The sequence below is a fragment of the Cariama cristata genome, unplaced genomic scaffold, assembly GCF_000690535.1.
Source record: "Cariama cristata isolate BGI_N322 unplaced genomic scaffold, ASM69053v1 scaffold34277, whole genome shotgun sequence".
In the NCBI taxonomy this organism is placed as follows: domain Eukaryota; kingdom Metazoa; phylum Chordata; class Aves; order Cariamiformes; family Cariamidae; genus Cariama; species Cariama cristata.
In genome coordinates, this window is record NW_009625652.1 from 79045 (window position 1) to 104337 (window position 25293).

The 25293-nt window shown below is 38.0% G+C and overlaps 1 protein-coding gene across 1 annotated transcript in view; it reads right to left on the reverse strand.

Moving 5' to 3' along the window:
• INADL (InaD-like (Drosophila)) overlaps nucleotides 1-24989 on the reverse strand; it is a 96629-nt gene extending 71640 nt beyond the window's left edge. Inside the window, exons 1-13 of the mRNA XM_009703685.1 lie at nucleotides 24968-24989; nucleotides 24719-24885; nucleotides 22828-23013; nucleotides 21307-21446; nucleotides 19334-19532; nucleotides 17529-17657; nucleotides 15540-15752; nucleotides 11705-11807; nucleotides 10703-10705; nucleotides 9816-9904; nucleotides 8424-8562; nucleotides 7977-8111; nucleotides 1395-1471 (exon numbers count right to left, since the gene is read on the reverse strand). Of these exons, the coding sequence (XP_009701987.1) occupies nucleotides 1395-1471; nucleotides 7977-8111; nucleotides 8424-8562; nucleotides 9816-9904; nucleotides 10703-10705; nucleotides 11705-11807; nucleotides 15540-15752; nucleotides 17529-17657; nucleotides 19334-19532; nucleotides 21307-21446; nucleotides 22828-23013; nucleotides 24719-24885; nucleotides 24968-24989 (1602 nt within the window). The remainder of the gene's footprint in view (nucleotides 1-1394; nucleotides 1472-7976; nucleotides 8112-8423; nucleotides 8563-9815; nucleotides 9905-10702; nucleotides 10706-11704; nucleotides 11808-15539; nucleotides 15753-17528; nucleotides 17658-19333; nucleotides 19533-21306; nucleotides 21447-22827; nucleotides 23014-24718; nucleotides 24886-24967) is intronic.
• Nucleotides 24990-25293: the final 304 nt, after the last annotated feature.

Consider the following 25293-nt stretch of genomic DNA (forward strand, 5'->3'; position numbering starts at 1 on the left):
TCAGCTCCTTCCACTGGTACCACAAAGGATCAGCAACACAGAAGCCATGAGTGACACCAAACCCTCTCTTCAAACAGCTGTTTCCTCTGATGAGGAACACTTCTGAGAGAATACTCAAACCGGCAGGCACCTTCAGGGTGACTTTCTGGGAGCTGAGTGTAGGACTGAGGATAGCGTGAAACAGGGACTGTGCTATCAGGCTGAAATCGAATTACTAAACGTTGTTATTGAACGCAGCAGACGACAAGAACTGGAAGAACCGAAAAATGACTTTCAAAATGGGATGCCACAACAGTTTCCTTCTATTATTTAAAAGGACCAACCGTTAACATTTTCACTCCCGACATTTTACTGGCGGCAGCTAAAGAAGAATTAGAAACGGGCAGTTTCACAAACTAAGCAGGTTTTTGTCCTCTGTGGGAAGTGTAGATAGTGCTAAGGGAAGTAATATCAGACTCTTGAAATGTAAGGATGGGAATACCAAGCAACTGAAGTGGGCAGCCAAACAGATTTATTGCATCATGTACATAATCTTACACGAACTTCAGATCTTAAAGGAGTGCTAATGGAAAGAAGAGAAGCGAATTTCTCAAGGCAATTCTTAAAGCTACTTTAAATCTTCCAGCGAGTGACTGGAACGATGGCTACTCCAAGTAGTAAAAATAAGTGTCTCTAAATCAACTGGACAAGCATTGCAAAGACAAACAGGGCATTTTCTTGGTGGTGGTGGGAATTTTTTAAGTCTTCGGAAAGAACACTGTCTGGAGTCTTTTATCTGTACTCACTGGCTAACACAGCACTGAAAAGCAGTAGTGAATTACAATTTCAGTCAATTCCTTATGACGATTCATCAAAACAATCTTTTGCTTGGCAATTATTTAATATGAAGTGAAGAAATATCTAATAGACACTGGCACCACAAAGTTACTCTACCATGAATTACTTCCTATTTTCCCAGCGTGTTTGAAAATCATTCTTTCATTCTTCTAATAAAATGGTAAGATTCTTTGTGAAACCCGGGAGCTCTATCCTGAGCCTTTTTTTCCCAGTACGCAATAAAACAAATAGATCATAAATGAAATCATAAAAATGCCACGTATTTTAAGTGGCTGCTATGGTGCAGATTTAAAAGGACAGTTGATTTTCTTAAATCACTGTTCCTGTCTAGTATCTGTATACAACAGTATCTACATAAACAGAGTTTAAAAAAACACCCAACAACTCATTATAACACTCCTATATTCCAACCTTGATGTTCTGGGAAGCAAAATTTGATGTTACTGATCTGTTCCAAACACTAAACTGTTCTATAGACAGCCTGTAATGCTAAGCTTACAGATCTATAATTTAAAGAAATAACATACATGAATGTAGTTTATTGAAAAATAACATACCATAACTTTGTATTCAGGTCCCAGCAGGTTTTCCCACTTGGATTTCAGCTCATGTTCTGGAGGGAGTGGGACTCTTCCTAAATATGAAAGTGAATATCAACTTTACAAGCATATTGTACATTCAAAAGTACATTTACTTCTAAATACTTCAATAAAAATTCAGTGTAAATAAAAGATTAGAGGGAATAATCCCAAAAAGGAAAGTGCATTAAGCTGAGTCTATCAAACAGTGCAAAACAAAAATGTCTTTCTTAGGAGAACAATGCAAAATGTCAGCTACTGCTAACGTGTGATTTATTCACTTGAGAAGCAGAAGAGGTGATGCTTGCGTTGATGAGATGCGAGTCCTGTACCATATAGTACTGTAAATAAATCATTCTTTCAGGCTGCAAAACAAATTTCACACGACTTCATAATTTGTTGCTATAAAAATGCTTGCCACTCCAGGGAAGCATCATCTCCCACCAAAACGAACCCCCTTAAGAAGTAAAACACCTGACAAGATATTGCTGTTATCGAGGGGCTGTGTCAGCACAATGCAAGCACAGACTTTATTTATACATTTGGCAGGTATAAAGGCTTGTCTAGTTTAATTAGGCTAGTAAGTAACATGAGCTTTAATATAAGCTCCAGTTCTAAACCAGTCTTCCGTGGGAACTCAGCTATCTTGACATTTATATCTTTTCAGCTTTCTTACTTATGCAACCAAGGCAGTATTACATTCATGTAAGACAATTTGACAGAGCTAGACAGCATAAAATGACTGGCTGCCCTGCATTTGACCTCATCCAGAAGCTGAGCGCACATATAAAGTTCCAAGTCGAAGCAATGTTTAACTGGTAAGAATCAAGCAAATTCCATCTAGCAGCTACAGCAGCAGCAACTGGGTTCTGAATTACCAAAAACTGATTTTTTCCCCCGCAGACAACTGTAATAGTTTGTCAGATGTCTAAACAAGGCACAGACCACTTAGTATTGCTGATGTGTCGTAGTCAAATTTAGAATGTAAATCACAACCTCACATTTTGCACACAAACTAGCGAGTAAAATACCTCAAGGGGGGAATTTTGAAGACACCAAGAGAAGCTCAGAGCCTACCTACTAGCAAAAGCCAACACAAATGGGATGTCAAGCTGCCTCTACTTTCAACACCTTTGTAGACTGCAAAGATAAAACATGAGCTTTCCAATATAATCCTCATTACATCATTTTATAACTTTGAAGTTTTCCACTCATTAAAAACAAAGATTTAAGGTAACTTATACTACAACAACATAACCCATCACTGTATGTCTTCCACTCACTTTCTCTCATGCCAGACAGGCAAATTCTGTCTGATCTGCACTGAGAAACCACACTCCTCTGAGCCTAAACAACTGAGATTTCACTTGGAAATATCCAGAGCATCGTTAATCTATAGGCTCAAGGAAATACAGATATTCAAGGATTCCAGCAATTCAGATAACTATTTTGTCACCAAAAAGAAACCCCACCAAGAATAAAAGCTTCTAAATACAGCCCACGGTTCTCTCTGAAATAAATTATCTCCTTAAAAAAAAAAAGGGAAGACAGACTGTCCCAAAATTATCAGCTGTGAGTTAAGGTTTTTTTCCTCCACTGAAATTTAATTTAAGTTTCTAAGGAGAAGTCGTCTCCATGAGCCTTGTTATCAAGCACAGGTTGATCATTATCTTTACTTCCCAACTGTAGCAAAAACAGAATACCAGTGCATTTTTCTACTCCTTCTATTTGCAGAAATACATAGGAACAGAAATTCTTTAGTTTCTTTTTCTGCCATTACAAAGTTATAGCGTGAACACACAGGACCTAAGCACCTGCAATCCCCTGTGCAGCCAAATACAGATTTTAAGGTTCACCAGGAGTAATGAATCTTAAGGTCAAGCTCAAAGTTCAGTTCAGCAACTGTAAGCTGTGTTCAGTTGGCTGAATATAGATTTTTTTGTCACTTCCAAAACACATTACAAAAATCTATGAGTTGTTCAGAGCAGGTGCTGATGCACGTCTCCATTTGAAGTTTCCCCCTTTTGTTCTTTCAAACACACTTTGAAGTCTTTGCTTGTAACTTCCCCAGAACTGTGGAAATGTTGGCTGGAGGGATTTGGATTAAATACATTCAATGCCAATGGTATCACCCAATTTACTTAAAATGCTCCTTTTTCCCCAGTTTTTTCCACATGGCAGCTAATAGCAAGTTTCTTTCTAGTCTCTCATCCAGCTGGATTTCTCATGACCTGAGATATGTACCACATCTTCTATAATGTGCAAGGCCTCCAAAATGAAAACGTTTCCCAGGGACAGTTTTCATTAGCAACAACTTTCAACATATTTAGTCTGTCCTTCTGCCTGCACTTCCATACAGTTTTTCATTTCTAATTAGCAAGCATCAAGAATAAACCACAACTGTATTGTAAAAATTATCTTTCCTGGTCAAAATTGCCAGCATCTTCAAAACCGGGATCTTTTCTTCTTGCAATTTCCTCCCAGTTTCACAATTTACTATACAAGGATGTGTACTGTGCTGTAGTGCATTTCATTAATGCACTACCTTTATCTGCCCTACTGTTGGATATTTTTCCCCAGCCGTCTTTAAGCGCCTGACTAGCATCATCATACCTTTGGGTTTTGAGTACTGCTGCAAGGCGAAAGAAAGCAGTTCTGCTCAGCCTGCAGCCCTGCAGATGCAGCTGTTAATTGCCTCTAGTCCGCTAGCAGAAAGTTTCAGGCCTCATGCATACTGCATCCTAAACCATGTTGCCTTTGTAACCGAATGGCTTAAGCACGGTTTTGTCTGGCCAGAATTACTATTTCATACCTCTCCAGGAAACACAATTTAATAAGAATTTCACACAACTGGGCTTAAAGGGAAGTAATATATATTTTATAAAATATACCTTTTACATTAAACTTCTAAAAGTATTTCCAGAGTTTAGTCAGAGTCTTAAATTAGCAGTATTTACTTTAGCACCATTATAATGAAGTGCCCATCACCATGTCCAAAATAAGCACCTATCTTTGGAATTTAAACTTGGCCATTAAATTCTATTCCAAGGTGAAATCTTATACATCGTATTTCAGTCAGTATGAGTAAAATTTGCAACTAAGTATTTCAACTTTTTAACAGAGATAGACATACACTCTTTATAGTTGCAGAAAGCTTTTGCAGAACCTTGTAACTTCAAGTGGTTTTCCACCATGAAAAACCACAGTTTAATCAAGCAATGATATTTGCTTACCATTGCATTAAATGCTCCTGATTCATTACTCAGTTTCAAAGCCATGCCCATTGCATTATCCTGCTGGCCCAGGGGGGATGAGCACTGCTAGATGGTATCAAGGGCAGCATTCAACTGCAAACAAACAGTATCTTCTGTATTTAAATTTTGGTATCGCAAGACACCCTGTGCATACAAACACATTGTCCTGTATTCTCCAGGGTAAGGGGAGTTTGGATGTATAGGAGAATAGAAAAATCTTCTTGTACACTTGCTACATGATGCACTGGGGAATGCAGTGCAGATATACCGCACTGCCCTTGCAAGGAATCAGCATGGGTCCAGCTGGCAGCTATGGACTCCAGGCAATGAAGTCCTTGCCAGATCCAGGTGCACCTGCACCATACTCTGCTGAGCTCCAAGGAAGGGGATTACAAGATTTGCACCATGCTAGAATTCAAGGGGAGCCACTCACAGACATACAGCTTGCTCACAAACTCCTCTTGAAACTAGAGGCTTTGGAGTATTTATGGAGAGGCAGTGGATCCACATCAAAGCAGTTTGGGTCTGCTATGAAAAAGGCTCAAAAGTACAGTATCCAAGCTGATTATCAGCAGAACGGGGATCACTAAGGCTTATCTAGATAACAAACTCTGTTAGTCTCAAGGTGTGTTAACTTCAAGTCAGGTAAAAGCAGCTTTAGTTCCCAGCATAAACTGATGCTGGCATTGACACGCCATGTTTCCACAGCACTAGGTACTAGGTAATAAATTCCTCAGAAAGTTCTCTTTGCAACAGGGCAGACATCTGCAGCCCGTGACACAGGATAACCCAGTCACAAGTAGTCAGGAATTGACTAGAGAGATATTGTTTGTTTCAGTAGGAAAAGAAAATACTTTATGCATAGAAAGTTCCACAACAAAAAAGGACTGGGTAAGTGACACAGGACAGCATGTGTTGCTCTTTTCTAGCCTCTGTCATAGTGAGTGTAAGTCCTCCTGGCTCTTCTGCCCCTAAATACATTGTACTGCTAGGTCCTTAAGTTATTTGTCCATTGTAACTACAAATCGACATATACTTTTCCATTCATACAGCTAAAACAATGCTTTGATAACCTCCCATCTCAGCTACTCAACCACCTCTGTTTTGGCTTCCTATTTCTGGGAACAGGCAAAAGTCATAACAAAGGATGTCTGATTACAAGGCTTGGATAGAAAAGTAAAACAGAATGGAACATAGGAACTGCTATTTCTCTCGTTTCCAGGTTGTCTTTAACACTGACAGATCTTCCACAATCATAGCAAAATTGTTATTCATTGACAGCCGTAATTTAGAATGCTCTATTACATCTACATATCTTAGAAACTACAAGGCATAAGGATAATTTATGCTGACTTTAACACAAGCTGTAGAAATTCACCCAGAAGTTCCTGTAGAAGAGCCCAGAAATCCGTAGAGGAATTGAAGTACGCCTTCTGGCAAGATCTCCAACTTTGATTTAGAAGTCAGATAAAAACCAAAGCAATCCATGCCTTCGTGATCTGCCCCTATGTCCAATTGCCTTTGCTGTTAAAAACACATACCTAATTTGAACTCCTGCCCAGCTTCTGATTCCAGCTATCAGGTCTTCACACCTATTACGCCTTTGCCAGACCAGAGATTCTTATCTGCCTGTAGAGGTGTGCAGTCAACAATTTCCAGTTCAGCTAGTAAGCTCAGGACAAGCAAGCCAGCAATTGCGTGGCTAGAGACTGAACCCTAGTTTCGAACAGTAGCACGGGAGGAAGCAGTATGCAACAGTATTAGTACCACAATGTAAATGAGTTGGGTTTGGGAACCAGCAGGCAGCAAGGAGAGGATCATTGCCAAGCGGGGAATCTCACAGGAGGTGGACATAACTTGTGCTAGGTTTCCTACTTCTCTGGTACTCCAGGAAATCTCAGGGATCAGAAGCACTATAAGCAGGACAACCAAACAGGAGCAAGGCAGTTACACGGCAGGAGGCACACAGGTGAGACAGATGTTCATGGAAATAGCATCTGTCTCATTTGTCTGGAAAACAAGCTACAAATAGAGACACATCACAAGACATGATGACATCTCCTGTCCCTGCTCCTGCAGTCACCTCCGGTCCTTCAGCAAGCCCTACTCAGTCAAAACTCCTGAGGGAGGATGCTGCAGCCCAGGTCATAGGTTGCAGGAGGCCAAGTCAAGTGGCTCGGAAGGTGAATTCTGATGAAGTTACTGCAGTGCCAAAAGAAGAAACTGCAACAAATGGGCATCAGAGATGATGTACAGGAAATCAACAGAACATTTTGAAAAGACTCTGCAGACACAGAAGCCTGCGACCTGTGAGGGCAAGAAGATAGATATGACTGAGGTAACACTGGATCACGAAGTAAATGTGAACTCCCTAAAGTTCCATCTCCTGACGCTGCTCACCTAGCAACCTGGTTCAGGGCCCTGGCAGCAGAGGAGGATGAACAGATCTTCTCTGTCAGGAGAAGACTGCAGGCAGGACACCTCAGGTCATCAGAGTAGGACCACGGCTAGAAAGAGGAATCCGTGAGCTGGAAGCATTCAGCTCTATAGATATTATGAGATTCATTCCAGAGTACTGAAAGGGCTGCACCTCCACTTTCTATAATTACAAAAAAACCCATCAAACTAAAACATGGCAATCCAAGGCGGATCACTAATGACTGGAAAAAGGCAAACTTTATGCAAGGAGGAAGATCCAGAGAATTATAGGCCAGTCAGTCTCACCTTCAGCCCTGGAGAGATCATGAGATACTTCCTCTTGGGATTTCCAAAGACGTAAATGATAAGAAGGCAAATCAGGAACAGTTAACATAGATTTGCCAAATAATCAACGAATCTGACCACCAAGACAGTTACGTGGATGAAGGGTGTAATACACCTCAACTTTACCGGAGCTTTTGACACCATTTACATCAGCATTCTCATTTGGAAACTGAGGAAGCATGGGTTTGATGACTGCTAAATAGGCTGAAAACTAAACGGACCACTGGGATCAAGGACAGCCAGTTATGAGAGAAGTCAGTACCTACAGGGGCTAATGTTATCCAGTATCTTCATCAGTAACCTCCACGATGACGCAAAACACAGTCTCGGCAAACCTGTGGACAGTGCTCCATTTTGGGGATATGGTGGGATGGAAGAGTTGACAGATCCAACAGGGAGAGCTTTACTTCAGAGTGACCCGAATAAAAAGCATTACAGAGCAAAAGCTAAAGATGGAGTAAGTCACAACAGCCCATCGGTGTTGAAAATGGAATAAAGACAATTCCAAAGACTCAGAAGAGACACTGCAAGATTTTCTATCCACCTGTTTTATGTAGACTCTGCTTCTTTTCATTTTGAAGATTATCCTTCTGTTCTCGGTTTTCCCCATTCTTCATGTCCACGCTAGTTTCACTCTCTACAGCTCCAGAGTACACAAAGGTTGGAATAGTTGGTTGCACTGTGAAAACAGATGAAAAAAAAATAAAAAAACATATCCTGCAAAATATGAAGTAGTAACACTGCCTCACTAACGACTCTTTTATTTATTTTTTTGGCTACACAGGAGTTTTGCACTCAGTTTTCCTGAATCTCTCATTTCTGTTTCTTTCCATTCCTCCTGAAGTATCTCACTTTCTACAGCGTGCCCTTACAAAATCTAGGATCATGTGGTATCTAGTCCTTATTGTTAAATTAGGTAACTGTAAACTGAGTGAAAAATAAAATCAGTTGCTCAAAAAGAATAAAAGAAAGAAAGAAAAAAAAGGATTACCTCTATCCGAAGGTCTTTCTGAAGAAATCGAAGAAGAAGGTTTCCTTCTAAGCAAGGTAAGGCGTACAGTCTGTCCTGTGTTACGCAATGCCTCTACCACTTCTTGGTTGGTATAATCCTGTATATTAACTCCATCAACCTAAAACAAGAAAATCGTATCATATAATAGTAATCGCATTATGTTCTTAGGCTGTACCATACACTGTAAGCAACATCTACACTATTTTGTGCAGAAATTATAGGGTTATGCACCCAAGACAGTAGCATTTGCAAAAAAAATCTCATTAAATCAGTTACATTTCACTAATTAGACAATATTTTTAAAATGCATTTTAAAATGAAACACAACAGTAATTTCTTTTGTCTTTGTGGGGCAACCGCAAAACAGAATTTACTAATCTAAGTATGCACTGATTTCCCCCCCTACAATTTTTTTGCTTACAAAAAACAGCTTGGGGAGTATTGTGGATGAAGCTTCCCAGCAAGAGCAGGCAACCTAGAACACCACTCAGTTCATCATCACCGTTAGTTTTCTCATGGATTTCTAACATGCCCCACACAAGCCTATACACATAACTGTTCCTATAATCCATTCTGAATAGCCCAATTCTTACATTAATTCAGATGTTTTAATTTACACCTAAAATACTCTGTTCACCTCACTGTTAGATCATGCATCAATAGGGGCTTCTCCTGCAAGTCTGCAGATAAAAGCACAAGGTTGTATCAATTTTTGCTCTGACAAAGGGGAAGCTGACTTTGAAAGGTGTGGCATAGAACACATTTTAAAAGTAATTTAAAATCATATCTCCATAAATACTATCTCTTAAAACAAAAAGACTGTGTAATTCATTTCTGCTTGTGTTGTGAATGCAAAATTGGCTATTATTCAACTCACTGTTATTCAATGGTTTTAAATTTTTCTACACATAAAGCTGGGGTTTTTAAACCTAAATTGTGACTATTAACATTTTGATTGTATCCACACCACGCTACACAGTCATTAAGGACCTCAAACAGTGTGCAATACATCTTGCAAAATCTTAACCACCCTCAAATCCTATTCAATTCAAACAGAAGCTAATGCTGCTCATCTTTACTTCAGGTCAAAAGCCAAGATTCTCCACTCTGAAATATTTTAATTCAAATGCTTGCTTCTTTAACTACTATTTACTACTTCTTTGAATATAAAATAATATTTTAACCATTGCAAGCCAAAGTTCATTTCTGTTACAAATCTACCCAAGCAAATACCAACCACGAAATTATTTCCTCTGCAAAGTAGAGGTTTAATTAATTTTAGAAAGTCTTTACTATGTTGTTCTTTGAACACTGAGATGTGTAATGAAGTATTAGTTCTACAACAATACATAAGCAGACTATTTTACTTACAGCAACAATTTTGTCATGAACATGAATTTGGCCATTGTGGTCAGCAGCACTACCAGGTATTATATTTTTCACGAAAATCCCTGAAGGTTCTGTTGGCAGGGGGAGGGAAGGAAGACAAACAAATCACTACATTAATCTAATTTGTTTCTCTTCTTATTCAGATTTTTAATTACAGCCTTTTTCACACACTTCTGTCCACAAAGTTATGATTCTGTAAACCACCACCATTTGCATGTTAACACTCGCAGAATTTGACATAGAATGACTGAGGCCCTCTGATGGAAAAAACAGCACTGACACAACCACCTGTACATTGACCTCAAAATTTTTTCCTTTAAATGGCTCACAAAACGCCACCTCCTCTACAGATTCATCCTTGTGCTTACCCAGGCTTTAAACCACAATCACTTAAATCCATGCTGCATTTGATTCCAATAGGACTACCTCAGCTAAAAGTGAAGTATGTGCTTAAGTACTTTGATCAGGACTTCAATCATCTTACAGCTAAAGAATTTAGTACTTTAAATCTTAATGAAAAAGGATTTTTCTTAAAAAAAAAAAAAAAGAAACATGGAAACTAGAAAAGCTGTCCTTTGTCATGTTTGACATTTGACTATTAATTCTAACTTCTAACTAGAACAAGAAAATAAGAACAAAACAAAACAAACATTAAAACCCCCAATCATCAGTCAAAACAGTAACCCTTCCCTTCCACAAACTCCCACAAAATATGAGATGCTGATCTTTAATTCTAGTGAATCTTGACACTTGATCCATCCTTTTCTGAACACTAACCTTCCTCAGTCACCTGCCCATCATGGTTTGTCCATGCTAAGCAAAACCCCTCTACCAGTGCTTCAAACTCACCTTTTCCCATTGCCTGACACCTGCTCCTCCCCAACCCAGTTCCCAGTGCTCTCGCTGCACTGGCCTGGGATTCCTGACTGCCCACACAAGAGCATCTCCTGGGAATGAAGAGGGCTGGAGAGCGACCCCAGCTGCACCACATTCCCAGAATACTTTCTTGAGTCCCATGAGGAAGGGGAGGGGATAAGAAGCACTATACCTTTGTGTAAAAACAGATATTCAGTTCAGTCAATTTTAAAGATACTATCATTTGTGGAACCAATATTTGAATGATGAGTTAACAGCTCTAATTTGAAGAGGATTTAGGGAAAAAAAAAAATAATAATAACCCCAAAAAACCTGATTCCATGTCCCCATATCCTAGCACAGGTATTTTAATCTGTTCCCAGAGTTGAGACGCTGAAACAGCCATCTGCCAAAGACAAGTACATCATCCTGTGAAGGTGGCATACACATCATGTACAGTTCAGATTCTCTGCATCTCCTGCCTGGCAGAGGGATGGACTGGTCAATCTGACTGATCATTTCCACTCTAACACCCACAACTCATTAAACAAACAAAAGTTGCATGTTGAGCTATTTTGTACATACTCAAGATGCCATTCAAAAGTTAATGCAAACTGGGGACATCCAACGCTCTGGTTTTGAAATTCTTCTTAAAATGCGTTATCTGAATTGTGCTATATACCGCAAGGGCAAAATAAGGAACAGTGTGGACAGGAATCTGAGTGTGTTAGAGTCTGTACATGCAGGAACTATCTGTTACAGTTTAATGTCTTGCACGGTAACAACATAAGCATGTAAAATTCACAGTCCAGCAGACAAGTGGGAATTAAGCTAGTTACAACCCTTTAAAATTTTTTGTGCCTGACTGTCACTTTGCAGCAAGTTCTCCAAGTATCTTCTTCATAGATTTTGTAAGTTACACTGTTTCAAATAACCACTACTCACTTTCCCCACAGTAAATAAAGAGTATTTGAGAAGCTCCTGTCCTAGACTTTACTAAATCCTGTAGAACTCACCTACATCACATATGCCAGCATATCCAACAATTGTTATCCCCAGGCTTTGCCCATTCTTTTTCACAAGTTCAACATCATAGGTCTCAAAAAGGTTGGTATTATCCTATAAATAAAGCACAAGACAGGAAAAAAAATTCTCATAATTTCCCAGTACCATTACAACATTGCAAGTTAATTAAGATACTCAGAAGCGAGCACTGATTTTGATTTCCCTCTTTTAGTAGGGATCATATTTACAAAAGAGAGATACCCAAGATTTGCTGAAAATGGATGTCGCCCAAAGTCATTAGTTGCTTTTTAAATTCTTCCCTAAGACTTTCTCCACACACCTGTCAGAGGGATAATATTTATATTTTATGGAAAACAAAGGTGTTTGTTAGGCTGCTTAGGGGCCTTTTCCCTTTGGATTCCACTGCCACTTGGTAACAACAAACTTCCCAGTCAATCCCACAAGACAACAGACACCCTGAATGCACTCAAAATTTCTTCTCCCCCTTTCATATGTCAGTTCTGATAAACAGTGTCATGAATTCACTTGCCTGAGCTCTTTCTACTGGACACTTAAGAAGCAAAAAACCCTGGTATAAATACACAGTGTTATCACATCACACACTTCTCTCAGAAAAAGCGATGCTTATCTCTCCTTGTTATCACCCGCTAAGGAAGTGAAGGGCAGCAGGAAAGGGACCTCAAAACAGAAACAGGTTCAACACCCTGAAATGAAAGAAACCACGTGTATACGTAGTAGGCACATCTTTACTACAGAAGCATTTGCCCACTTAAACACAAACAAGGGAGACTAGGTAGGTGTTTGAAATTATTGTTTGTTTTTATGCTAGATCTCAAACCACAAAACCATTCCAAGAGTCAATCCTACACACATCAGCTTAAGAAGTTTGATATGATCCTGTTCACATTTGAATGCCACCAAACTGCAAAGAGCACTGGAAGCCTCCAGGTTGTCTAAGGCAATGGGAAGCAAAAGATTCACTAGTTCACATTCAATGAAAATTACTTTTAAGACCTAACAGAGGAAAGGAGAATATTCATTTGTAAATGCTTTATTGTTGAACTGATAAGACAACTTCTCGTAACAAACAATACTTGAAAAAAACAAGGACATAAGATGACCTGTTCTCTGAATCTCTGGTTACTACAATTACCAAAAAACCCCACAAAAGCCAGTAGCTATGATTACAATATGATCTGACCTTACACTGGAGAAGTATATGGAAAAAGGTCCTCACAAAGCTGGCCTTAGTATGTCTGTGCAATTCTACTCTGACAAGTAAAAATCAAAACTTCAAGACAGAGTTCAAACAGGACACACTAAAGACATTGGTGATACCAAAGAGAAAAACAATCAAGCACGCAGATCTGGGATTGCAAGGGATAAATTAAAATACATAAAGTTGTGTTTTCAGTAATCAGATACAGCCCAATGAGATCAAAAAGATGACGATGATCACAGTAAGGTCTGTTAAAGTGATGAAATCAAGAGGAATTGCAACACTGCCAACAGCAAAAAATGGACCGGGAAATTGGAAAACATTTCTTAAGAGAGTGAACAAAAGCAAAGTTTAATCAAATGCTTGCCAAATATCAGCTTTGGAAGGACCTATATTAAAAGCAGACCAAGTTATGGCCATACCTATTTCACTTTTCACTGAAAGAGAAATCGATGGACAGCTATCTCCTTATCACACAGACCTCCCTTCACTAGCCAACTCATTAAGTTCATTAAATGCTTTCCAACTCCCTTGCTCCATAAGACACTGACGGAGATGAAGATAAGTTTTGATGCTCTGTCACTTATCTTTAGGGGAGGGAACCAAAACAGTAAACCACCCTATAGCAACATCTGAAATGGAGCTATGGCCTTGAGAGTCCTGCTATTTTGACAATCAAAAGCCCTTCATAATCAGTGCTCTAGCACTACAGAAATTTTCTCTAAGTAATGTTACTAGTAGAATGCAAAACATCAGAAGTGGAGTCTGGAAAAATCAAAGTACAGAGTCCTAAATACAGTCAGCACAAGTAGGCTGCTGACATTGCTGTCAGTATCTTGGAGAGCACAGATAATATGTCTGTGCATGGGCACAAGAAAACAGCCATAAGTAGTTTCAGTTATTCTCTACTACAGGAAATTTAAAGGAAATCAAATATTACTATAAAACGGAACAAAAATGACCATATACTAAAAATGCCTTTCTGCTGGTTTGCAAAAAAGAAAAGGAAAATATTTTCTATTCCAAAGCTCACAGCTAGTGAAAGTAATCAGAAACCAGCGACGAATTAGATTATAGGAAAAAGTTCTGTGGTAAATCAGACACACACTGAAAGGTGGATCATTAAAATAATCATTAAATTAATAAATACATTCAGATTAGCCACTATTCTTGTCTTCAGAAAATGTCTCCTAACACCAGAAATAGGAGTTTCTTCAGATCTAAATATGAAGGCACTATTTAGTTCAGAAAACAATAGATGGCATTCAGAAAGAAGTAGATGAAATTGTAACGTGATTTTTTTCCCCGTCTAAACTACATAGCAGGAATAAGGAGGACACTGAAAAGACATCCAGAAGGAGTAACATTTTAGAAAGGTTGCAGCATCTACAATGCTCAGGGTCGATCAGTGACAAACAGGCCTGCATTTCAGGAGGGGAAGAGAGAAAAATAGTACTTTGTAGAAGAAACAAAACTAGGATCATGATATTTTTTCCTAATATGGACCTTGGAAAATATGACACAGACAGAAAAGTGCTTCATAATGATGCTGATTGTCTAGGAAAGCCTTTTTTCAGAGTATTAGACAAGCCCACTTTTAAGCCTCCAACCTTATGTACATAGATTACCCCCTCCAATCTCTCTGCCACTCACATTTTCTACTACACCAATCCCTCTTCTGAGAAGAGGAGCTTGAGAAGGACCCAAAATACTTTACTGACAGCTTCAGTCATGGTAGTCTTCCAGAGAGATGCACGACACAAAGCTAATCTATGCCCAGCAAGCGAGAAGGTAAGTTTGTAACAACACGACAGCCAGTCTGCCCTTTAAAAATGGTGCTTTAAAAAAAAAAACCAACCCTCTTTCTTCACTCATATTCAAGAAACTAGTCAAGAAAGAAAAGGCTACTCAGATTCTACACCTAAATCTAAGCAGCACAGTAGCAGCAGATGGTACACAAGCACAGCTTTGTTTATGTTTCGAGACCTACTGTACACTTAGTGTAGCATTTGTTGATTTTAATTACTCAAAACTGAAAAGAATGACTTCAAAAACAAGAGACTTTGATATGACCATGATAAGATTTGCTAAAACAAGTTTCAAAATTTTTAGATATATTTCCTATCACAGACAGTAGCGTAGACTATGAAAACATTACACTTATGTTTCATAAAAAGATGATTGTGCTGAATAATTCTGGTGTGGCCATGGCGCTCTGGATTTCAGACTAGGGAAATTCACAGTCAAGTTTTAAATCCACTTACAAATGACTGATTAGCAAAAATGTAATGAGCTAAGAAGAACTAAAAGTACCATTTATCGATAACGTTTATGGTCTTGGTAATTAAATTACCCACTCTGAAATAAATTCTATAAAGCTGGTCATTCCAATCCCAAGATTATAGGTATTAACAACATACAGGAAAAAGGGAAAAATTATAGAAGACAGGGCTATAATAATGACCACTTAAACACATGCATAGGGTATCTGGAAACTCAAAAGAGGAGAAGCACATTAGGTCTCAAGAACACTCTGTTTTCCTCCTCCTTTCTAATCACAAGCCACAAACATACTTCATGACATGAAGTAAACACTAGATACTTACATTTCCATTTTGAAAGGAAGGTAATGTACTGACTGGCCAGCTCACAGGAGCTGGTGGAGTCTCCGTAATTTCACACTTTGGGTCTCTTGCAATGATCATCCTAACAGAATTCCCACAGTTTCTCAGCACTTGGGCAACTTGTTCACTGGTCATTCCTTGCACATTGGTCCCTCCAATCTGTAAGATGTGATCTCCTGTCCGGAGCCTCCCATCCTTCAAACATAAATAAAATGGCAAAAAAATGTTTCCAGTCTATACATGAAATAGATTTTCTGTTACAAAATTGAAACTGTGCACAGGCATCTTCATGGCCATGACAGCCAATGCAAGAAAATACCATAAAATTGACCACCACGGCAACATACTAAATAATTCAAGGAAGCATTGGCGCAATCATGCACTGTTTTTACACAATAGTTAACAGCGGCAAATCAACCTTTCCCAAACAGTAAGATACACAAGTTGAATAGCACCATTCCTAAGAAAGTGGTTACTTTTCTCATTTAGGAGAGAACAGGCAGCAACAATGTTTTATAATCTCACAAGTTCTTATGTATTGCTGTTTCACAGAATACTCCTCATTGGATAGGAGTTAAAATAAAAAGCACAGCATTATGATTTAGAACTTTTTAGAGTTTTTCCTAATACTTCTCTATTAGCCTGGCAATTCTTCTCTTATATGACTAGCTCCAACATGAGCAAGTAAATCCACTGAAGGTAACAAGACTCCACACAAACCATTTTTTACATGATAATTATGATTCATGACCTACATCATCATTTCTATTATAAGCAAGCATTCATAGGACCAAATCCTCAGCTGGTATTGATCAGCACAGCTCCACCATCTTAGGTGCACTGATTTATACAGCAATCGTAGCAGTCACTCCCAGAACTAACTCAAACTCATTTACAAACTCATCCAATTTTAACATGTATATGTGCTCATTATTTCACATGTTCTTAATGATGTCTCATTCAGCTGAGAATGATGCGGTGAGTTCTTAACTTACATGCTTCATTTGTAGCCAAAACACTTTTTTCCTTACAGCAAAACAGGTGTTACACAATAATTAAAAAAATACTCATTTATACATGACAGGTTCAGAGGGAGGCAGTCAAGCAAAAGCCAACATTTTCCAGTAAATCTCTGAATCTCCAGTTTCATTTCCATCCTGTACTAGAGAAAGTATGTCAGCCTCTCTCTTTTGTATGTTACCAGATCTTGTCTGCCTGGGTTCCAGACCTCAAATATTGTAGCTTGTCATGACCAAATTCACATTAAAAATCCAAATGCGTTTTGCTATTGCATGTGTTCTACTCCTGAAATGTAGCAACACTTAGCACTGAATCTTTAAAGATTAGCCATCAAAGGTTGCAAATTGTACCTGTGCAACTTTAAAAGATATCAGTAACTTCAAAAGGCTTTGCATCAGTCCTAACTGTCTCCTCGAACTGGTTAGACCACAAGGCTGGGATCAAAACTCCTTTAAAATGAAACTCACTAAAAAATAGGACATCTTCAATCTATAAACTGAATCTTGCAATGCAATTACTTCAACAGGGAAGATTCTCTTGCCTGACAATTCAGTTGGAGAGTTTGACCCTATAGATGCTGCCAAATGTGCCAAATTCTACAGATGATGTGCAAATCCATTAAGAGTATTTGTCCTCCCCCAAATTGACCAAAGGCTGAAAATATCAAAAGTATTGAAAAATATTAGGTTAGACAACTTTTCAGAATTTCTGTGTGCTCCACAATGTTATAAAAGCCAAAGTATGTCTGAGAAACAACTTAATTCATATCAGGTGCTGACTTTTTCCTCAATCATACCGTCAACATATTTATTTATAAAGTATACACTGGCATTCAGACTTTGATGCTATCAGCTTCCTTTTGTTTAAGTATATTCGTTTATTTTAAGACTCTCAAAACCAGTTAATTATACTCTACAATCAAACAAGAAGTGACATAATATAACAAATTACCCGATCTGCTAATCCCCCAGGAACAATTGTTCTTACAACTACTCCACTCGACTTTCCTCCTACAATTCCAAAGCCTAATCCTGAACCATCGTTAATCAGCTCAATGTCTTCAACGTGGCCCCAGTGAATCTGCAATTAATAAAAACAGGAGATTTTAATTTCAGTCGATCTTTAATGTTTCTCGCTTTCACATGTACCAGGAATGATGAGAATTAATCAGAGGAGTTTTCTCTCTCTACGCCACATATTGGAGATCTGTTGGATTTTGTTCAGTCAGCTTCATTTCCTTATAAATACGCAGTGGGATTTCTCATCTGTTTTTAAACATACATTTTGTCCTTCACTTTCAGGATAACAGGATACTAGGAAAAAGCTTGACTAAGAAAAAGCAATTTTAAGATTTTCTTGCCAAAATGAAAACTATCCTTTTAGTTTTTCATAAATCAAGAATACTGCAAACAACAGAGAAAAACAGAGGCAAGGAGTTTGCACTGGCCTAGTTTTCACTTAGTGTTGCCCAAATTCTTATTTCTGTTATTTCACTTACACACTCTAAACACCATCAGTACATGCTGAATTAATAGCGCAGTACAATATTCTGCCATACTGAATTGGAAGCATGTTTCTAAGCTACACTGTACCATGACCTTATGTTCTACAAGACAATCTGAAAATAACAAAGCTGTTAAGCAACCCAAACCCAGCCAATGTTTCTGTCAGATTAATATCTCATAGAAACCAAAATGGAGCAAAGTAGGCAGATTTAAGTCTTCTCCGAATAAAGGATTTATTAGCATACTGAAAATCTTTGCCAAAGACAGTTAAATATCATAAAAGAAGTTTAAAGACCCCCTGTAGAGATATATATTTGTATTTTATTTTGTTAGTCTGTTCAGCGCAGATCTTTCAATGAAAAAGCAGTTAAAGTTTAATTCTTTAAAATTTTCAGTGCAACAAACAATATTGATTATCCACTAAAACCTTCAGATTTCACTAGCTCTGTAATAATCATGAGGGAAATAATTACTGAGAATAAGGCAAAGCACTGCTCTTAACCAGATTTTCATCAAAATCTACCAGCATAATAAATTAAGATTCCAGTATTGCAAACCCTGGATTTAGGTGTGCACTTAGATCAAATTCAGTGAAGCCACCTGGACCATATGGTTTGAACACAGATGGAAGTTCAGCCCTAGCTTATTACATGTCCCAGTGACAATCTCTCCTCAGTCAAGAAAACAAAAGGGTTCACAATCAATTAAATTTGCAGATTGAAAAACCCAAAAAACAACCAAATCTGATAAACAAACAGGGATTGAGAGTTTCTTTAACAGATACTTTTTGTTTGTTTTTAAAACAAAGACAAGGCTTTTTTTGTTTTGAGCAGTTCAAGTTTAAATTGGTTGGGATATTTCAAGCAGTGCTCAGGTTATGTTTACACTCTTTTAAGATGTAATCAGAGCATCTTTAATTGCTGAGCACAAGTAGGTTTCAGCTGGGTATATTCGTAAAATGCTTCACCCAGTCTATGCTGAACAGACCCTGCTGCTAAGAATATGTTGATCTACTAAAGCTTCTGCTATCACATAAAAACGCACAATCTACTTTATAACAGCTTCATGCAGCTTTACAACAGAAGCCTTATACTTATTGTATGATCAGTCTAAATGAAATGTCATCACATATAAAATCCGATTAAAGAAAAAAATCCCTATACGTAAAGCTTGCTAACACAAACACTTACAACCACAAAAAAATATCCAGCATAGTTCAAAATCTGATTTGACAGTATTACAACAACTCACGGTCTCAGGTGGATTTATATCACCGAATAAGACAGCCGAAGTTCTGCTGTTTCCTTGAACTGGCTCCCTAGCAACAACCAGATGTAGAGATCCTGTGGATTGCTGGAGGAGGGCAATAGCGTGCTGATGGGAAATGTTCTGATCCAATGGGGTGCAATTAATGGCCAGTATGTGGTCATTTTCCTTTAGTCTTTGATCCCTTAACAAAACATTAAAAGAAATTTTAAAATGCAGCATAGTGACTTCACAACAGGCTTGTGTAATTTAAATATGAACATGCAAATTACACAGTTATGCAAGGTTAAATATTTCTACATTAAAAAAATCTGCTTATTAGACTGTCTTCACCAACATACAAACTACATGCAATCCACACTGTACTGAACTGCCCAGCCAAATTTTGTTCAAATTTTATCATGGTACAGGAATTTGCTCAATTTTTTCCTTTGTTTCTATTGAAAATTCAACAAAATTCCCTCATCCTTCCTTGCCCATATTGAATTAAAGGGCAGAAAAAAATTATTTTTGTAGTTATACAATGAACTAGGAACTATTCTTCATTATGCTTGGCACTACATGATACTATCTCTTAGTACCTTCAATGCAGGCTATGATACTGTTTTGTATCATTATTTAACCTAAAGATTGATGAGTTGCATGTTTATATTTCACTCAAAATTCACAGTATCAAACTGCAGACATCAAACTTTCTTCGAGCAATACACAGTTCAACTTATACCTTAAGATAATATAAATTTCACAGTTAATTCACCCTAGTGATGAATTTAGATTGGTGACAAGAGAGGAACCATCACTCATCTCCTTTGTTAAATATTCATTCTGAGCATGAGACCAAACTGTTACATAGACAGACACTGCCTTCAAAGCTCTGTAGGAATCCAAAAAAAGTCTCCAGGAGATCTTGTCTCAGAAGCAAAATGGGAAGCATGCTGGGGAAATTTACAAACTCCAAAGCAATACAACTGCACATCTTCACTAACGCATTTTAAACTTCCTTTTTATCATGCGATGTTTAAGATGTTTCCCAGAAAACACTTTCTTCAAGCACTAACCATATTTTAGATTCTCTCATCAAAGAAAGTGAGCAGCAGGTCATCAAATCCTAAAGTGAGATATTCACCCTCCTTTGACATCCGGATCAGTCCATCTGTCTCCACTTTGAAAGAGCCTAATATGCTTTTCTTTAAGTGTTCTCTGTGGGCCCATAGCCATTAGCATTCCAACCTCTCCCCACTCTTTTTGTCATCCTGTGTTGGCACTTCCTGACATGTGTTATTTAAAAAGTGACACCAATGACTTGAAATCTAGACACATTTTCTTGAAACATAATTCCAAACACTGCATTTGGCTCATGCCAACTCTTGTGGTTTTACAATCACATTTTCTTTTTAAAGGATTGCTCTGTCTTTTGTTGTTGGGTGAAAACCCACAGACAATACGGAAAGAAACTGCCTGAAGCCTTGATTCTATGATGACATCTGTGCAGGGATCTGTTGGAAGCACTGGATCTAAATTTACACAGGAAACAAACAGTAGAACCAACTATAAATAGGGCATTGTCATAGGCACATAAATAATGAAACAAGGGGGGGAGATCTTTCAGGGACACAATACATAAAAATTCAAACAGAGGCTAATTTTTATTTTCCTTGTAATCTTTTCCAAATTTTCTTTTGTTTTTTAATCAGTACTCAAGATTCTCTTAAGTGAGTCATGATTTCTGGAAATCTCATTTATGAATGGCTTGGATATTTAAAACTCATCTGAAAATCTGATCCTCCAAACATGAGTTGATTTAGCTGAAAAGACAGAATTCAAGATACCACCAACAAAATATCCCACCAGATACCTCAAACAAACATGTTAGTCTGATAGAGTTTTCAACAGGGAAGTCATGACCTTTCCCTTCATGGAAATACTGCAATTTTCCAATACAATTATAAAGATCTCACCTGTCAGCTATGCTTCCTGGCTGGACTTCCTTGACAAAGATACCAACTTCTCCCAAGCTGTGATTTTTAAGGGCAACCACACTGAATCCAAGACCTCCAACAGAAGGCTTTTCAATCTTTATTGATTCTATTTGTCTCCCCTAATAAAACAGAAAAAATTGATTTACTAATTTTTAATGCAATAGAATGAGCCACTTTAAAATTTATGAACACCAGGAGAATTATTCTCCTCCTAAGACTAAACAAAGGCAAAATACGGAATATGTTATTTCTATAAAAGCTCCTCCATTTATTATTTTTAATATAGCAGAGTATTGGATATGCAAGCACTCTGAGGTTCTGAAACCTCAGGGAATTTAAGAGCTGCTTTCACACTTCATTCACATTATGAGATGAATTCCAAACTGGATGAAAACTATGAACGAAGTGCTGTCTAGAGCAATATATTTGGGATTTCTGGAAATGCTGCATAGCTAAACTAAATTACTTGTCTTTTGGCTCCCCTTGCTTTTAATGCTGATTTTTAGGTGCGCGTTCAAAAGATTGCAGCTTTTAAATAAAGAGATTAATTTCCTTCCTCTCCCTGCAACTTCACACTTAATGCTAAAAAAAGGTTGCTTTTGTGACTGCCTGTTTTTCAGTTCTAATACAAGATTTCTGGCATTGTTTACTGGGAAATATTACTTAGAGAATGCGCTGCTATCACAGCTGTTTTATCCAAAATAACGTGTGGTCTTTACTGCTAAATCTTTTATCTGATGAGTTAATGACACACTAATGAGAAGACTTGTGCTCAAAATATTACAGCTACATTAAAGTAGTCAATTAGCAACAGTTACTTAATATAGAAAGGCAAGACTAACCAATTAAATTAATGGTTCAAAGTAACACAGAACAATACATTTGTGGTATAAATGCCAATCCCACATGGGTGGATATCCGCACCTGTACAACTTCCATAAGCATCTGGTACATGCTACATCACATGTTAATGAAATCAGCATCTGTCTGGCAAAGTTAAGACATACTAACTGAAGAGGTAAATAAACTATTACATGCCAGTTCTTTTAATCATTTGCACTGTTCATATATTAAGAAAGTTGGTACATTTCCAATTTAAAATGTACTTGATGAAACAAGTCTCTCCATCAAAACAAGTTTCTGCAGAAAATGTCCATTTTCAATTAAGTGTCATCAAATATCAAAAACGTTTTCTGGCAACTGAAATTTTTTTTCTGCATTGGTGTGTTTGGTAGGAAGTAAGACAAAAAATTGGCAAAGAAAGAAAAAAAAAACCCAACAAACAAAACACCAAAAACACCAAACCACTTTCCATTGCTGACATTATCTTTCACAGGGAAAAGTTAATCTCAGCACTTCCACTTTCTTACTGGCTAGGAGGCACCACACTCCGAGATACACAACAAAAGAGCACGTTTGAAAATGTACTCCAAAACCCTGCAAGAAAAAGTTTGACATTAAAGGAAAATAAGTTTGATCCACTAAACCCGAGAGCCTTACCTTTGCCATCTGTTGGATGATTACGTTAAATTCATTAACTCCCAGGTTTGGAGTAGATGCTTTGGGTTCAGGTGAACTGCAAGTTGTATACACGCTCCCAGCAGCAACTGATTTGTCAGCAAACACTAGCAGCCCTCTCTTAGTAAAATCAAAATCTACTGAACGGTCAGGAGGCATATAATTGAGCTGTTGAAAATGAACAAAGATGTGAAAAAAACTATTAAAAACAAAAGGTTTCTGCATATATTATTTTCTGTGAAGACTGCCAAAGAAGCAAGCATATGTATGTTCATATATGCCTATTCACACAAATATACTCACCTGTATAAATTAGGCAATGTTAATATATAAGCTATGACCAAGCTGCCATATCAAGTTTAAACTGTTTTTCAAAAGGAAAGTTCCCTGGATGTTTCAGCTGTGTTTCTACTCCACTCATTTTCTCCATTTCTTTCATGCTTCTTCCCTGCCCATGCCTATTATCCTCTTTTCACCCTGATATTCCAGAAACAGCACATGCAAAAGCACAAAACATTAAAAAGGCACTCAAGCACTGTTGCAACTGTCAGGCAAACCTAGACAATTTGGGCACAAGAATCCAAATTTTTTAAGAGTCACTTAGTCACTCAGGAGCCAAAGGCCTGGTCTGTATTATCTCCTCCCCAGAGAGAGCCTAGGGTACAAACTAACTACCATTGAATGTGCTATCGTTGCTAGAACTTGCAGTACAATTTCTAGTTCTGACAGATAATGAAGAAATGTGGAAATATTCCGAGTGCGACATAGTAAATGGAAAAACCCCATCCTGAATGAAACTTCTCGTGAGACACATGCTTAAAAAGAACTGCAAGAAACCCTGAATTTTCTAGATAAGACAATTCTGAACATTCTGGATATAAAATCCATTACGTCATGGCCACAAAGTATAATCTTAGATGTATTTGCATTTTCATATATTTTTAATAGTTTGCAGACATGCATCCAAGCTTTGGAAGGAAGGAAGAGGAACAGATGCAGCACCTACGTGAACATGAGAAGCAGGAAGAATGAATGGCACAACCACTACCACGCCACTCAGGCAGGAACACGTGCGATACATTTGGCAATGCCAGCAAGGTGGCCTCATCCCCCTGACACTCACCCCACTATATCTGCAGCTGGGCGGGTGCAGTAACAGCAGAGACTGGGATCACTGCTGCTTAGGGTATCCCAAGTTAGTCCATGATTTTAAGTTTGCATGCCTGACTCTGCTAACTGCACGGTGAGACCATGTTCATGTCATTGATGCCCATGTCCGCAAAATCTAAGTGTCAGCTGGCATTATAAACCAACCCACACAAGTTCCTTCCATTGTTGAAGCCAAGTAATTTTAAAGCTAGCTTGGGTACGTCGGCATCAGAGCTTGGCAAATCTTAAGGAGTGGATTTCTAGATTTTACTTCCCAAAGCAGGTTAACCATTCTTGTACAAGTCAGAAAAAAAATGTCTTTTAAGGAGAAAAGATGCTGCCAGTTAGCTGATAAACAGTATTTAGCTTCTGTGAAAAACAAAGGATCCCAGTTCCAACCGTGTTCAGAACTCAAAGTACTAGAGCTGATGTGTTTTGCAGATGTTTTTTTCCTGACTGATGTGGTTCTCAACGCCTGCCTCTTCTGCATCCCTGTCAAAGCACGTTGCCCCATAACACGTTTGTTACAAGATCACTTCTTTCAGTAGTGACTCCGTAAATACTAGCTTGACCAAAAAAAAAGAAAAAAAGCCCAACATTCACTCACACTAAGTTACAGCCTACTAATGAGAGCATCCTCATTAACACACGCCTACATACCCTGTTTTAAGTTCCAAGTTCACCATAGTTATCATCATACCAACAACTGTAATTTTACACTCACTTGTTCCTTCAGTTGCTTGATGGATTGCTGGAGAGTCAGTATCTGGTTAAACAAAGGGCTCCTGAGTGTGTTACGTAGAACAGTCAGGTTTTCATTATGCCGGGAATCTCTTTTCTCACACAGTTTTGCTTGCAGACGATCAAGGATCTGCAGCACCTGCTGTTTATCTGCACCACAAAGTAGCACATGTTAGGAATGGAGCTTCATTTCTCACTGCTTAACAAAAGTAATCACTTTCAGACTACATACCTGCAGCAGGATTTTCAGGCATGTTGAAGGCTATTTTTGAAACTACTCAGAATAACCTAGATGAGCTTTAAAAAAAAAAATCAAATTAATAAATTATATATAATAATAGATACACAGTCAATAAATGCAACAATAAAATACTAAGCTAACTATAACAAATTTAATAAAAAAATACTACTACCCCCTGTTGTTTACCCCAAGTATTCAACAAAGCTTTCAATATAGCTAGTTGCACTGCAGCCTCAGCACATCCAAAAATCTTTCCTTGTTCTGTGTACTTTTCCTTTCACACATAGGAAGGAATATGAACAACTCTTTCAAATATG